The 15,000-nt window shown below is 41.7% G+C and overlaps 1 protein-coding gene across 5 annotated transcripts in view; it reads left to right on the top strand.

The window, feature by feature from the left end:
• Positions 1–15,000, top strand: part of LOC147016142 (cytoplasmic FMR1-interacting protein 2) — a 123,954-nt gene that overhangs the window by 97,619 nt on the left and 11,335 nt on the right. For all 5 annotated transcript variants that reach the window (XR_015050024.1, XM_085848886.1, XM_085848887.1 and 2 more), the window contains exons 18-28: positions 731–827; positions 1,036–1,112; positions 1,241–1,349; positions 2,125–2,244; positions 2,633–2,832; positions 3,787–3,874; positions 4,122–4,265; positions 4,500–4,590; positions 4,719–4,849; positions 14,092–14,164; positions 14,472–14,566. Coding sequence is in view for 4 of the 5 variants with exons in the window: in XM_085848886.1 (XP_085705012.1) it covers positions 731–827; positions 1,036–1,112; positions 1,241–1,349; positions 2,125–2,244; positions 2,633–2,832; positions 3,787–3,874; positions 4,122–4,265; positions 4,500–4,590; positions 4,719–4,849; positions 14,092–14,164; positions 14,472–14,566 (1,225 nt within the window). In the remaining variant the exon portion in view is untranslated. The remainder of the gene's footprint in view (positions 1–730; positions 828–1,035; positions 1,113–1,240; positions 1,350–2,124; positions 2,245–2,632; positions 2,833–3,786; positions 3,875–4,121; positions 4,266–4,499; positions 4,591–4,718; positions 4,850–14,091; positions 14,165–14,471; positions 14,567–15,000) is intronic.

Genomic DNA, 15,000 nt, shown 5'->3' with positions numbered 1-15,000 from the left:
CATTTCGGGATGTTGAGGGCCTACTAGAATGTGCTTCACTTTCCATTGATGTGCGACCATCTTTGAAGCAGTTGTACCACTCTTTTATCTGTGTGGTGCCAAATTGCTTCGTTCCCAAAGGCCTGTTGAATCTTGCAGATCGTTTCCACTTGGGAATCGCCAAGCTTTACACAAAATTTGATGCAGTAGCGTTGTTCAAGTTTTTCCGTCATTTTGTCAAAAACGAAAATCCAATGCCAATTGGCTGAAATTACTGTGAAACAGGAAAGCCAGGATAATAAAAAATGTATATTGTTATCGTGATAAATTTGGAATGGATTCACAAGGGAGGGAGTCGAGTGGAGATGGGAGAGGGAGTCTAGCATGATACATTGACTGACTTGCTTCATTTGACTCTTCCTTTGCCTTTTTGCTCTGTTGGAAAGCTGAATTTCTCAATGATGTCAGAAAAAAATTGTGCTGTTTTTCTTTTGAGCTGTTGTATTGAGGGATTATTGCTTCGTGTTTGTACATCACCGATGAAATTTCACAGTTTGAAGACTGAAACTTGAACTTGTTTTTCCTCCTGCTTTTTGTATCGAAATGTATTCTGCACTTTGCCATTACTTCCTCCACATGTGTTGAGCACACACAATTCATATGTTTGTTCTGATGTTGAGAGGTGGTCAAACATTTAACTCGCGTGCCCTTTTCCGACTTTTTAATATCATATCTACTATGCCTGTGCCAGGTATGTTCTCTATCCCCTGGACTTGTACAACGATGCTGCACACTATGCACTGACAAAATTCCGCAAGCAGTTCCTGTATGATGAGATTGAGGCCGAGGTGAGATGGGGGTAAGGTGGGTGGATCACTGTGTCATTCTGACCATGGTAATTGTTTGCAGTGCTATCTGAGGTGAAGGATTTGGGACAACATATTTTGTCACCAATGGATTAGCTTCTCTGCCATTGTTTTGTTTTTTTTTCTTTTGCTTTGTCTACAACTATAGCTGTGCTCATGTCGAGCTTATTCCTTATCCTATCTTCGCCAGGTGAACCTATGCTTCGATCAATTTGTGTACAAGCTTGCAGACCAGATTTTTGCTTATTACAAGGCTCAGGCAGGCAGGTGAGGTTTCCACTTGATATCCCAGTCCTGATGTCGTTATGGCTTCGTCCACTTTATACATCATTGCATTTAACTGCTCTGTGAAGTGCAATTTTGATGACTTGTCATTTTATTGTTGCTATGCACAGCGTATTACTGGATAAAAGGTTTCGCACCGAGTGTAAAAACCATGGTGTGGTGATTCCATATCCTGCATCCAACCGCTATGAAACCCTCCTCAAGCAGAGACACGTCCAGGTACACTTCACATTCCTGATGTAATTATTATAGGTTACAGATTGCAGCTTCTTTATGAAATGAATATAAAGCTCCTGTTTCCAGTAATTATTGCTCCTCTCTCTCTCTCTCTCTCTCTCTCTCTCTCTCTCTCTCTCTCTCTCTCTCTCTCTCTCTCTCTCTCTCTCTCTCTCTCTCTCTCTCTCTCTCTCTCTCTCTCTCTCTCTCTCTCTCTCTCTATCTCTCTATCTCTCTATCTCTCTATCTCTCTATCTCTCTATCTCTCTATCTCTCTATCTCTCTATCTCTCTATCTCTCTATCTCTCTATCTCTCTTTCTCTCTTTCTCTCTTTCTCTCTTTCTCTCTTTCTCTCTTTCTCTCTTTCTCTCTTTCTCTCTTTTTCTCTTTCTCTCTTTCTCTCTTTCTCTCTTTCTCTCTATCTCTCTTTCTCTCTTTCTCTCTTTCTCTCTTTCTCTCTTTCTCTCTTTCTCTCTTTCTCTCTTTCTCTCTTTCTCTCTTTCTCTCTTTCTCTCTTTCTCTCTTTCTCTCTTTCTCTCTTTCTCTCTTTCTCTCTTTCTCTCTTTCTCTCTTTCTCTCTTTCTCTCTTTCTCTCTTTCTCTCTTTCTCTCTTTCTCTCTTTCTCTCTTTCTCTCTTTCTCTCTTTCTCTCTCGAAACAATCTCCACCTGCCAGCTGTTTTATTATCTACAAAGTTTTTCTATTAATATTACAATTTTATTCTTCATTTCTATTTTGTCAATCATCAATGTTTGCTCCCTTGGCATCTTTGCTCCAGCTGTTGGGTCGTTCCATCGACCTCAATCGACTGATCATGCAGCGTATATCAGCAGCAGTCTACAAGTCCTTGGACTTGGCCATTAGCCGGTTTGAAAGTGAGAATGTCACATCCATTGTGGTACGTCCATAATTGACATTTTGAAATGCAATCTGAATTTCGCATCACATTCCCTTCCAAAATAGGCTTGAGAAATGAGTTTGATATATATATATATATATATATATATATATATATATATATATATATATATATATATATATATATATATATATATATATATATATATATATATATATATATACACACACACACACACACACACACACACACACACACACACACACACACACACACACACACACACACACACACACACACACACACACACACACACACCATAGAAAACCTGGCTTTCAGTTTTTAGGTTTGGACTTCCCTTTTGCAGCCAGGAATGAAAATGGATCTTTATCAGACTTCGTTATGATTGCTTTGTCTGGGGTGTTAGGAGCTTGAAGGCTTATTGGAGGTGAGTCGCCTCACCCACCGCCTTCTTTCTCGCCATCTCTCCCTCGACTCATTCGATGCGATGTTTCGTGAAGCCAACCACAATGTGTCAGCACCATATGGCCGCATCACACTGCACGTCTTCTGGGAGCTTAACTATGACTTTCTTCCAAACTATTGCTACAATGGCTCCACAAGCAGGTATTCGTAAGTGCTGGCATACAAGCCATAACTTTGAAACTGCAACCATTAGCTCGAGTTCATGTTCTTATTTCCCAAACAAAAGCTCACCCTTCATTCCCTTTTGAATTAACCTGCACTTTATGAATTGTTTTTCAGGAGAGTTGCAAACATGCTGACCATTTGTAAGAGGTTTTTCACTGTTAGGCTTGACTGAGTTGACTAGGTAGCTTCAGTTTTTAACCTCTTGTCTTCTCCATGAGCTAGCCTGTGATGTTTAAAAAAAAAGAAGTTTTGTTGCAGTTCTGTGACAAGACAGATCTATAATGGTCTTGTGTCCCGCACTACCAATACATAATTATGGGGCAGACTTCATTAAGTTGTTGATGTATGTGGCATTTAAATTAACAGATCTCCTGCAAAGGTGTGCATGTGTTGTTTTCTCAATTTAACATCACTTCATTAGGGCCTTGATGTCGGTCAGGCATAGTTTTATGTATGTTTGATAAGAAGGGGAAGGCCTATATAGCTGGTGTTGGCTTAATGGTTCGGGTGGTGGGCTTGGGATCCAAGAATCCTGAGTTCAAATCCCACTCGGCTGTTGAATTAATACCAGGTCGGGTTGACCCGTCCAGGATTGTGGCCAATAGCCAAGGAGAATGCTTAGGCAGCACCAACGCTCTGCACAGAGTATGGTCACGATGGATGGATGGATGGAAGAAGGCCTGTTGATGTGTCATGGTTTTGCATCAGTGCCAGCAAACAGCAGGAAGTGGGGCATCTCTTAGCATGGTGCAGGAACAATACTGCTCATGTTGACGAGGCATAAGGATTCCTGGAGCTGCAATTTGAAGGAAATATCAAGCGAAATGTGACGTCTTTGCTTTTCTGGCTCTTTATTGGAGGAAAATGCTGATAGTCAGTCTACTGTGAGGAAAAGATCCCGATCATTGCATGTGTGCGTGCATGTGTCAGGTTTGTACGGACTCCATACCCATTCACACAGGATCTGCAGAGAGACAAGTCACCAAATGTGCAACCTCACTACCTCTACGGCTCTAAGGTATTAATCTAAATATCTAAGCTTTGTTTGAACATCACAATACAAATCTATCCATCTTATAATGCTTATGACTTGTTATTCAACAGTGATTATCACTTTTCTCTGAAATATTTGGAAAATCGAGTTCAAGCTCGAATAACAATATTGCAAAGGCTTCCATATGTTTCATCCCCTCTCACCCCTCCAATTTGAAACACTGATACCATCAAGGCTGTGGATATTAACAGCATCGTATGCTTTTCCACAGCCACTCAACATTGCCTTCACACATGTTTACGGTGCATTCCGAAACTTTGTGGGTGCGCCACACTTTCGCACCATATGCCGTCTGCTTGGCTACCAAGGAATTGCTGTAGTAATGGAGGAGCTTCTCAAGATTGTCAAAAGTCTGGTGAGGTTCCATTAGGTCCTACTAGTCAAGCTATTTTTGTTGTGAATTGAATTGAATGAGGGAATGATTGTTAAAATGCAATGGTGGTGAGGCATATTCATTAGGTGACAGTTTGAGTTCTTGATGGATTACTTTTGTTTGTTTCACATTCACAGGTGAGATAGAGGAGCTTATTGAGAAAATGTGAGAAATTGTTGACTGCTTTCGATTGATGATTCCTCGTTGAAATTGCAGCTCCAGGGAACCATTCTGCAGTACGTTAAGACGTTGATGGAGGTGATGCCCACAATTTGCCGTCTTCCTCGACATGAGTATGGGTCTCCTGGTAAGTTCCACTGATATCAATGAGGTCAGATTTAACAAGCTCGGTCAGGTTCTTGTGCTGTTGAACATTTGTAGAAAAGACATCACTTGTAAGGGTTGGTAGATTATCCTATTGTAATCACTCTCCAGGAATTTTGGAATTCTTCCATCACCAGCTGAAGGATATTGTGGAGTATGCCGAGCTCAAGACTGATGTCTTTCAGAGTTTGCGTGAGGTTGGAAATGCGGTGCTCTTCTGTCTTCTTATTGAACAGAGCTTGGTACGTCGATCTTGCTATTGGTGTATTATTTTGGTGTTTCACATATTTTGTGGCTTTTTGTATTATCCTTTTCGAGACTGAAATCATTGACCGGCCCCCTCCCTCAAAAGCAAGTAGACCTCGTGTGATGATTGCCAGTACAATAGGAAAGGCATTGTATTGCAAGCCCCAAAAATGTTCAGTCACAGTGTGTGCAAATCATACTTTGTGATACACACATTTTTATTTGGTCTGTCATATTATATGACAACCACCATGTACCCACGAAAATTCCCTATAAACTTAAATGTGATTTCAACAATATTATGCAAAAAAAAAAGTTAAATATCATGTGAATTTAATATTGTCGAGCTATTTGCTCCCTATAGATGTGGCTTCATTAAATCAATCGCACCCTTCCCCAAGTCCTCAACCCCACCCCTCCTAATCCCAAGTCCTCACTCCCACTCCTCCTAACCCCAAGTTCTCACCCCACCCCTCCTAACCCCAAGTGCTCACCCCCACCCCTCCTAACCCCAAGTCCTCATCCCCACCCCTCCTAACCCCAAGTTCTCATCCCCACCCCTCCTAACCCCAGGTCCTCATCCCCACTCCTCCTAACCCCAAGTTCTCACCTCACCCCTCCGAACCCCCAAGTCCTCATCCCCACCCCTCCTAACCCCAAGTCCTCATCCCCACCCCTCCTAACCCCAAGTCCTCATCCCCACCCCTCCTAACCCCAAGTTCTCATCCCCACCCCTCCTAACCCCAGGTCCTCATCCCCACCCCTCCTAACCCCAAGTCCTCACCCCCACCCCTCTTAACTCCAAGTCCTCAACTCCCCCCCCAAACTTCAACCGCCCACCACAACTCTGTCCTCCCCTCCCCCATTTATTTCCATTATTCAAAGCAATATGGCATTATTACATCATTACATATTATTTCTTCATTACCTTATTAAAATAGTGCTGGGTGTTCAGTTCATTTCAGTTAATTTCCACTCTTGAATCAATCATACTGTCATGAGAAAAATCCCTTCCTGAAAGTCCCTGTAGTGTCCATCTTGTTTACCCTGTGTACGCCACTCCATCCTCTCCCTTCCACAGATATCCTCACATGTCTATTCCCCACTGTTTTGTGCTTCCTTCTCCCATCCCTCTTGTTTCCTGCTCCCCTTGTTATATGTTCTCTGTGTTAGCTCTTATACGTACTTGATCACATTCTGAGAACAGTTGAGGAACCCAAATAAAAGCATTGCTTGTAAAATTTCAGGCCCGATGACAATGAATTGTGATTAAAGTATGAACAGACAGAAATAAAGAAATATTTTAGAAAAATGATATCTGTAATGAGAATAATCAGGAGGTGGACAAATCAATGTTAAAACAGAGAGAATCTAAAACAGAGAGGAACACAAATGAGGGATGTGGTATAGCAGTTAAAACCCAAATGCAGGTGTAATCATTCAAATTGTGATAGAAGCATGAAAGTAATCATGAGTAGTCCTGAAAAGGAAAAATTTTCAACTCATTGGACATGATAAAAATTCAATATGGCTGCCAATTTCAAGATGGCGGCCATCTGAATCACCAAATCGAGTGATGAAGTATTGTTACGTTTGAGGGGGGGGTATGCATTCAAAGGGTAATTAGGATGTTTAATTAGGTATGCCATGCTGTTCGAGTTTACCAGGATCTCGATGTAATAAGTAGCAATTCAGTGGTGATAAGTTGTCTAGTAAATGTTCATTTCTTCAAGGGGGGAAATGATAATTGTCACGTAATTAGAAAGGGACACGGGATAGGGTAAGTGTGTCTGCGTAAACCCCTTTTGGTATTCTCTGGAGACTGGCCGTGACGTCACAGGACAGTGCAGCGGATGGCTCCGCCCCGTGATCACGATTGGCAGAAGGCGACGGCGGTGGGCCAATAAACGGCTCGATTGGAAGTGACGAGGACAGGAGGATAAAAAGGTTCTGTTCGGGGTCGAAAAGGAAGAGGAAGAAGATTACAACCAAAAGATCGTGTTTTTTTGGTGGGGAGGCAGTTGCGCGGGGCGCATCCTTGTTGTTGTGCTGATTCGATCGTGTTCTTGATCGTGTCTTGGAGCCTTGCTGAGCCTCGTGCCTCACCTTGGTTGGCTCTGGGGTTCTGCTGACTCGGAGTACGGGGTCGAACGGCGGGCGGACCTGCCTCCCTCTCCTGCTCGCAACTTGGCGCCAGAACTGGTTCCCTGGCGGCTGTGAGCGGACTTGGGCCAAGACCAGGAGGTCGACAGCACCACGGTTTCTCCTGCCCCCCCCTGACGAGAGCAAGGCCAACTCGTCCGACGCCGATCCAGGGACAGTTGCGTCCACACCACGGTCCAGCCTGACCACCAGAAATAGCTACGTTGTGTGTGTGTGTGTGTGTGTGTGTGTGTGTGTGTGTGTGTGTGTGTGTGTGTGTGTGTGTGTGTGTGTGTGTGTGTGTGTGTGTGTGTGTGCTTGGTGCCTTAGAGGGATTGAGATCTGTATATTCATTGGAATTGTCTGTGTTATTCCCCACGCCCGATCCCACACCATCCCGTCGAATCGCCCCGGATCCCTCTTCTTGCCGAGTCTTGTTATTTCTGGTAATAATAAAAACAAATAAACATCATCAACTCAGTGAAAAGTGACTCGTGCCACCTTCCTCGTCCCGTTTGCGGTAGAGCGATTAGAACCGCCATGTTTGGGTTATAAATAAATAAACCGCCTCCATCGTTTCGGCTCATTCTACGTTGGCGGGACTGTTCAAGTCACGTGGACGTCACAGTATTACCGATTCAAATTCAATTGCAAATTACGTGTTATTCATCGAGATTTGTCATGAATTTGCCTTAGAGGCTACATATGCGAATTTAAGACTAAATCAGGGCAAGAGGGTACATTCCATTATTAGGGGAAGGCCTCTCAATATTGGGGATAGAGTCCTTCTTTTGTATCGACGTAAGATCTATTGGACATTAATACATTAAATATACATTCCTAAAAACGAGGACCACGTTTGTGAAAATGAGGTAACAGTGATAAAGACGTCATAAATGGAAAGGAGGCTAAAAGCGCATGTTTTTAGGCCCATTCATGTTCATTTTGTTTTTTGAATCGATTTGATATCCAATGGGGTTTTTCATAAAAGTATCCTGTTCAGAGCTCTCATGCAAATTTTCATGCTTCGATCACAATTTGAATGATTTTTCTGCTATCCACCTTACTAATGGGGGTGTAGGAGGACGGATCATCTGCTTTGGAATACCTTGCAATATCACCAATTACTCATTTATTACCAGTGATTTCGATATAAATTGGTTATACGAGTATACTTCTCGCAAAATCAACTTTTGAGATTGTGTTTAAAGCTATTGATACCAATAGTTTGCCTAAGGCTCACTTCAAGGGAATTCCATAACTTTGGTCCAGGATAGATAAGAGGTTTGTTTGCAAAGGAAGTTCTTGTTTGTTGTAAATAGTACATCCCAGCTTGTCTCGATGGTTAATTATAATTATCAGTGATTTTATTTTTAACAAAAAACTTGAGCAAGTTTCTGGGGTGTCTCATTTCCATTCAATCGGAACATTAGTACCTAATCCGATATTAAAAATGGAACCACGGGTCCTGAAGCTCACCTTTAATCAAGCCCCAGTCACACCTTGATGTTTTAGCCAGCTTATGCCGATTTTTGAAAAATTTGTCTAAAACGCTGGCACACGTCGAATACGTTATGGGTAAGTTTTGGAAACATTGAGAGCACGCTGAAAAACACTGCCATACGTCGTAGTACGCTGGCTTTCATCGTTATACTTTGCGGTTGTCCTCAAATTTTAGCATGCTTGAAATTTTACGACTTATGCCAGCGTATGACTCACAAGTTCCGCGACGCTGGCCTTAAGTTGTAGGCACGTTATGCGATCGTTAACACACGTCGACACATGTTAATTGTAAGTTAATCATAAGTCGAAACACGTCGAGGTAATGTTTAGCGTACGCGAAACTTATTTCTAACCTATGAGTAACGTGTTGTAGGCACGTTACGCGATCGTTGACACACCTCCATACACTTTACTTGTAAGGTACTTATAAGTCAAAACACGTCAATGTAATGGTTAGCGTCAGTGTTCCTGACTCCCCAGTTTTTGTTTTGTTTTTTTTTGTTTTTTTTTGTTTGGTATGACGGTCATGTTGACACTTCGATTTCTAGTGCGGTTATGATTTAAATCGTTAAGCGGCAGCCTATTAATTATATTATATTATAACCGCACTATAAATCGAAGTGTCAACATCACCGTCATACCGAAGGAAAAAAAATAATAATAAAAAAATTAGGGAGTCTGGAACACTGACGCTAACCATTACATTGACGTGTTTCGACTTATGAGTAACTTACAAGTAACTTTTGTCGACGTGTGCCAACGATCGCATATCGTGCATACAACTTATTCCCATCGCACGCGGAACGTGTGAGGCATACGGCAAGTACGTCGTAAAATGTTTAACACGTTTAAAAGTACAAGACGTACTCCACTTACTACGACGTATGATAGCGTACTTTAGCGCAGTATTCACGTATACCAAACTTACCCATACCGTATTCGACGTGCGCCAGCGTTTTAGATGCCTTTTTCAGAGGTCGGCATACGCTGGCAAGATTGCCAAGGTGTGACTGCGATGTTGACACTTCCATTTCTCCGGTGGTTATGATTTGAATCATTGTGCGGCAGCCTTTTAATAGGCTACGCCACGTGATCGTCAGCGATATGTGCAGCGCGCTATGCATAAGTTAGACTATCGTTGGGCATAGGTTGTGAACGCCGACAACAGGCTAAACATTCGTTGGTATAAGTTATCTATAAAACAACGAAACGTTCTGTGTCCGTTACTAATATGTTATGCATACGACCAACTCGTTATGAATACGTCCGAATCTTAAAAAAAAACATCAAAAGTTCAACGTAGGCCAGCGTTTTACATACATTTTGATACGTTGCCATTGTTGGCTAAAACGTCAAGGTGTGACTGGGTCTTCAGGAGCAACAGTCAATGACGGAAGCACAGAGACTGAGTTGCTGAAAAACATTTTAAAAATTTTTAGAAAATTCTTTTATTCAATGACAATCTATTTGCCTTTAGCCATTCGGAAACATGCTGATGTTCTATATTGAGAGTATCCAATAAAATATTTACATCACGATGAGAAAAAGGTGAGAATAATCAGCAAATAGATAGTACATCAGAGGCTTCATGAAAATCATTTATACACGTATGTAACAAGAAAAAGGGGGCCAAGGGTACATCATTGTTGAACCCAACAAGCCACTGATCTCGTATTGGATCCCAACCAATTAAATACCACGAATTGTTTAGCCGAAGGTAGACGGAGGTTATGTTTTCACCCTGTCTGTCTTTCTGTCTTTGAGCAGTATATCTCAAATAGTTATGGACGGATTTGGACGAAACTTGGTGGACAGGTCAGGTGTGTGACAAGGAAGAATTGATTCAATTTTGGTGAAGATTCGATTCCAGATCTGGATCCATTCGTTTTTTAAGTGATTCTTCACCATTGAGAGATTGGGCTAAACTGATATATAGCATGACATCTCAAAAAGTTGTGGATGGATTCGGATGAAACTAGGTGGAGAGGTCGGGTGTGTGACAAGGACGAATTGGTTAGATTTTGGTGAAGATATGATTCTGGATCCAGATACGAGAATTGTTTAATTTTTAAAGTGATTCCTCACCGGTGAAGGATTGGGTCAAAAACGATATGTAGCATGATATTTCAAAAATGTATTGGGCCCGATATGTTCTCGTGGATCAGGCATTGCGGGGCGGAGGTATGCGCTCTCCCGAGTGCCCTTCTAGTTATATAATAAGGTTTTAATTAGATCTCAAGAACATAGCTGCACGTTTTTTTTGGTTAAGATTGTATACTGATGTATAGAAAATGTTTTTAAAAATCTATTTATTTATTTATTTATTTTAGAAATAATAAAGTAAGTCAGTGGCTTTATGTTAGACTTACTTTAATATAATGGGATTATACAATTGGTTGGAATACTGTTTGAAACGTATGGTAATAGCTCCCATGATAACCATGAAGCAACCGTGATTTCACTTTGGAAGCCTCTCCTTGGATAACTCCCAAAAGACCGCCAATGTAGTTAATTTGTTCAGACCCATTGAGTTAATGGTCAAGGCTGCTGATTTGCTTGGGACATGTAGTGTTCTGGAAATAGGTAATGGGTAGTAGTGAGGGGCGGCAGGAGATGAAATGCCAAATTGTCAGAGGGACAGGAAGCCAGAGAGCATTTCCATGGAGTGAGAACCAGAGAAAGAAGAGTACATTCCAGAATATTACAATAATAACAACTCGAGGGAATAGTGTTCGAGCCTGCATTTTAAAGCTTCAGCTTTGGGCACAATTTTTGCCTTGGTGAGAGAGACAGAGACAGAGACAGACACACAGAGAGACAGACAGACACATCTGAATAATTTTAAAGGTGCACGTATTTAGCATACCCGAGCAGAGAAGGATGGGATGGTGGGCAGGGTCAAATATTCCACTATATGTAATAAATACATAGTCTCTTAATTTTCTTTTCTTTTATTTTTGTGTACAGAGTCGAGGCTCGTGGAAGAGCTAGAAATGCTGGTTTGAAACCTTAAATGCTTCTTTTTTTTGTTGTTGTTCTTTTTGTCATTGTAAATATAGCTATTATTTCTCAATTGAGCATTGTATTAAAGTTTGCCTGGTATGAGTAAGATATTTTGGCCTCCAATTTGCCTGGCCATTTTAGCCAATTCTTACATTTGACATGATCCCAAACGAGCAATAAAATATGTTCAAGCCTCTTTGGAACAAACAAAACTCGAAAGAAATTCTCCACCATACAGTCTTTCCTTGCCACACCTGCACGCTTATCCACTTACAAGGCCTTTATCTGCAACTTGATGTAGTACTGCTCCTCCTTCAAGGCTGGCACCCTGCTTCACATCTTGCTCAGCTTGCCACCATGGAAACAAAAAGCCTTCATGATTATTGGAATCTTCTGCGATGAAGCTGAGTCGATCGACCGATCATGTTGTCATCGCAGACAGGTCGGTGGTCTCTGTCTTCTTCCACCTTCTCACTAGTCTTGCTCTCTCTGCCTTATCTGTGCTCCCCACCCTCCCCCCGATTTCTGAAGGGCACACATGATTCACCAACAACTCCCTTGTGGCGAAGCTCCCAAAATCCAGAATTGCTGCTCACCTCCACTCATTAGTTCCTTTGTTTTTCCCACCTGTAAAACCAACTTCCACATCCTTTTCAATCTTATTCTTCCGTCCAGATCTTCAAGACAGCTGTTCACCACCATCTCAGATCATCCCCAATCCAAAACCATATTTTCTACCACCATTAAATCATTCCCCCACCCACCCCCAAACTTTCATATATATATTTTCTCCTTACCAAGAGTTTGCTTCCATATCCATCTTATTCACCCCCTGCATTCTCCCTGAGCCCTCATCCTTACTCGCATCCCTTGTTGTCTGTCTCCATTTATTTTCTCCCTCGACCCTGCTGTTGGAATTTCTCCCTTCTCTTTCTGCTGTTAACTTTCTTCTGTTGCATCCTGATCCATTTTGTGTTCTAGCTCATCCACGAGCTTCACTGTATACAAAAATAAAAGTGGCATCTAACAAAAGAGTGTTGTTGAGAATACCAATGAAAAGACGCTAGAGATTGATGCAAAGTAAACGCCAAATTTCCTGAGATGAATGGGACCTTCTTCCGTTCCATCAGCCATGATTTTCTGGCAAGAAGCTTTGCAAAATTTAGTCGAACTTATGGACAAGTTATCCACCTTCAAACTATTCGTGGCCACCATTGCTGAAGATGGATGAAGCTTCATGAAAATGTCACATCTATGAATCAGATATCTGGCACTTTAAAAATGACGTAATCCACCCCAAAACGCTCGGTGTGCAGACGCAGAAATCCCAGGAAGCTGAAGAGTTTGGGGGGAAAATACAATGTATCATGTGTGCAGGATCAGGATTGTTACTTGGAATGTCTCACCAAGCTTCTGGAAGAAGCCAAAAAATACTTGGAAAAGTACTTGAGAGAAAGGGCTGTGCCTCTGCACAACAAAAGACTTGGAGAACCTTCTCGGCTCACCGAACGGGTAGCTGCTTGTACTGCAAACTCTCGACTATGCAAGGCACGAGAGGAGGGACGTGTGCTACACAAACCCCCGACGGATCGCTACCAGCGAATGGACTGTGTTTCTGGAACACCAATGGGAAGGACATATTTGAGGCTTGTGAATGCATTGGGTAAGTTTTAAATGATATTTACTATTTGTTATTTTGAGAATGGGGTGGGGTGGGGAGGATCTATGGGTCCTGTGAAGGATATTATAAATGTATATTTTGTTTGGTTTTGGGGCCACAAGATAAATTATGCTAGATTTTTGCATCTATTGATTTACGTGTGTGTTTTATATATATATATATATATATATATATATATATATATATATATATATATATATATATATATATATATATATATATATATATATATATATATATATATATATATATATATATATATATATATATATATATATATATATATATATATATATATATATATATATATATACACACACACACACACACACACACACACACACACACACACACACTGCCACTGCTTGCTTATACTAACAAGAAATGGTACGAACATGAACCCGCCACCTCTCATCCATGGATATTTCTCATATTCCTATATTTCCGTGAGTCCGATTTTCATTCAGGAGCAGAACAATTGTGGTGAACCATTTTTTAATTTGCCACACTTGCATCTAAATGCTGAAAATTTATGTTTAGAAAGACTATTTGAATTACACATTTTGTGCTATACTAGCAACAACAGGTTAAAAGTGTCCGGTGAGCATAACCAAATCCATGTAAACACACACACTCGTACGTCATTTCAAAAGTCTCATTTTGGCTCAGTTTGTGGGTGTGCTGCCTGATAAGGTGCATGGCTTTAATCTGCATTCAGGTGCTCAGTGGAAGGATGTACCCTTTCCTCCTCCCTCCCCTTCCCCCGGCATATTAAAGTATTTTGGTTTAAAAGGTATTTGTCTGACATGTTGGCTTCAAAGGCGTCGAGTTGATTCCTGGATCTGACGTGCTCCAAAATTACCAATAAAATATGTGTGCATAAGTTTGCGTGCCTCCTTGTTTTTGCAGTCTCAAGAGGAGGTTTGTGACCTCCTCCATGCAGCGCCATTCCAGAACATCCTTCCACGCGTATTTGTGAAAGGTACGTCCACAAAACCACACACCATTCAGCTATAAACACCTCAAGATTAAGAAAGACTTCATTTTTCATGCTGTAACATCTGCCCATTCAAATTTTACATTACTTCCTGCTGCATTGTTCTTATAAAGCTTTAATAAGACTTTATATGGTTTAGGCAGCAATGCAACAAACACTCTCAAAACACAAGGCCCTTAAATTGGCTTTGTGTTTAATTTAAATATAAAGACTGTTTAAACTTTAAAGGCATTAAGGTCTTTCATCCATGTACCCTCCTCACCACCTCTCCCCCTTCAATTACAATGGCCAGAGGGCGAACGCCTGGAAGGGAAGATGCGACGTCTTGAGCAGAAGTATGCATCCTTGCACTTGGTGCCTCTTGTTGAACGGCTTGGCACTGCCCAGGTGAGGTATGGTCACATCACAGCAAACATGGTTCCCAATGTGAGCTCTCATGTCTACTAAGTTGAGTTATATGTTGTCACTTTACTATCTGTCAGCATAAGTAGTCTTTTATAAAAATCTGTAGATACTGCGATGGGAGCTGTGCTTCTGGGGCATCCAGCACAAGTAGGCAAATCCTCTCAAGCATTCCTGGTATGCCAATGGCAAGCAGCTCTGTTCCTGCTGTGCACACTGGACAAGTAGCTCCACCACGAATGCCTTTCTGTTCCCTGCACCCACAAGAGCAGCTCGAACAAACAGGCCAATTCCTCTCAGGTGTCCCTGGTATGCCCACTGCAAGCGGCTCCATTTCTGTTGCGTGCATGGGACAAGCTTTGAGGCGACTCCTGTCTCATCCGCACTCCGGCCTCACAGAACAAGCCTTTCCGAGCCCA

Source organism: Eptatretus burgeri, chromosome 12 (assembly GCF_056783735.1).
Source record: "Eptatretus burgeri isolate ZD-2024b chromosome 12, Ebu_testis_v1, whole genome shotgun sequence".
Lineage (NCBI taxonomy): Eukaryota > Metazoa > Chordata > Myxini > Myxiniformes > Myxinidae > Eptatretus > Eptatretus burgeri.
This window is presented reverse-complemented; position numbering and strand designations above follow the sequence as displayed.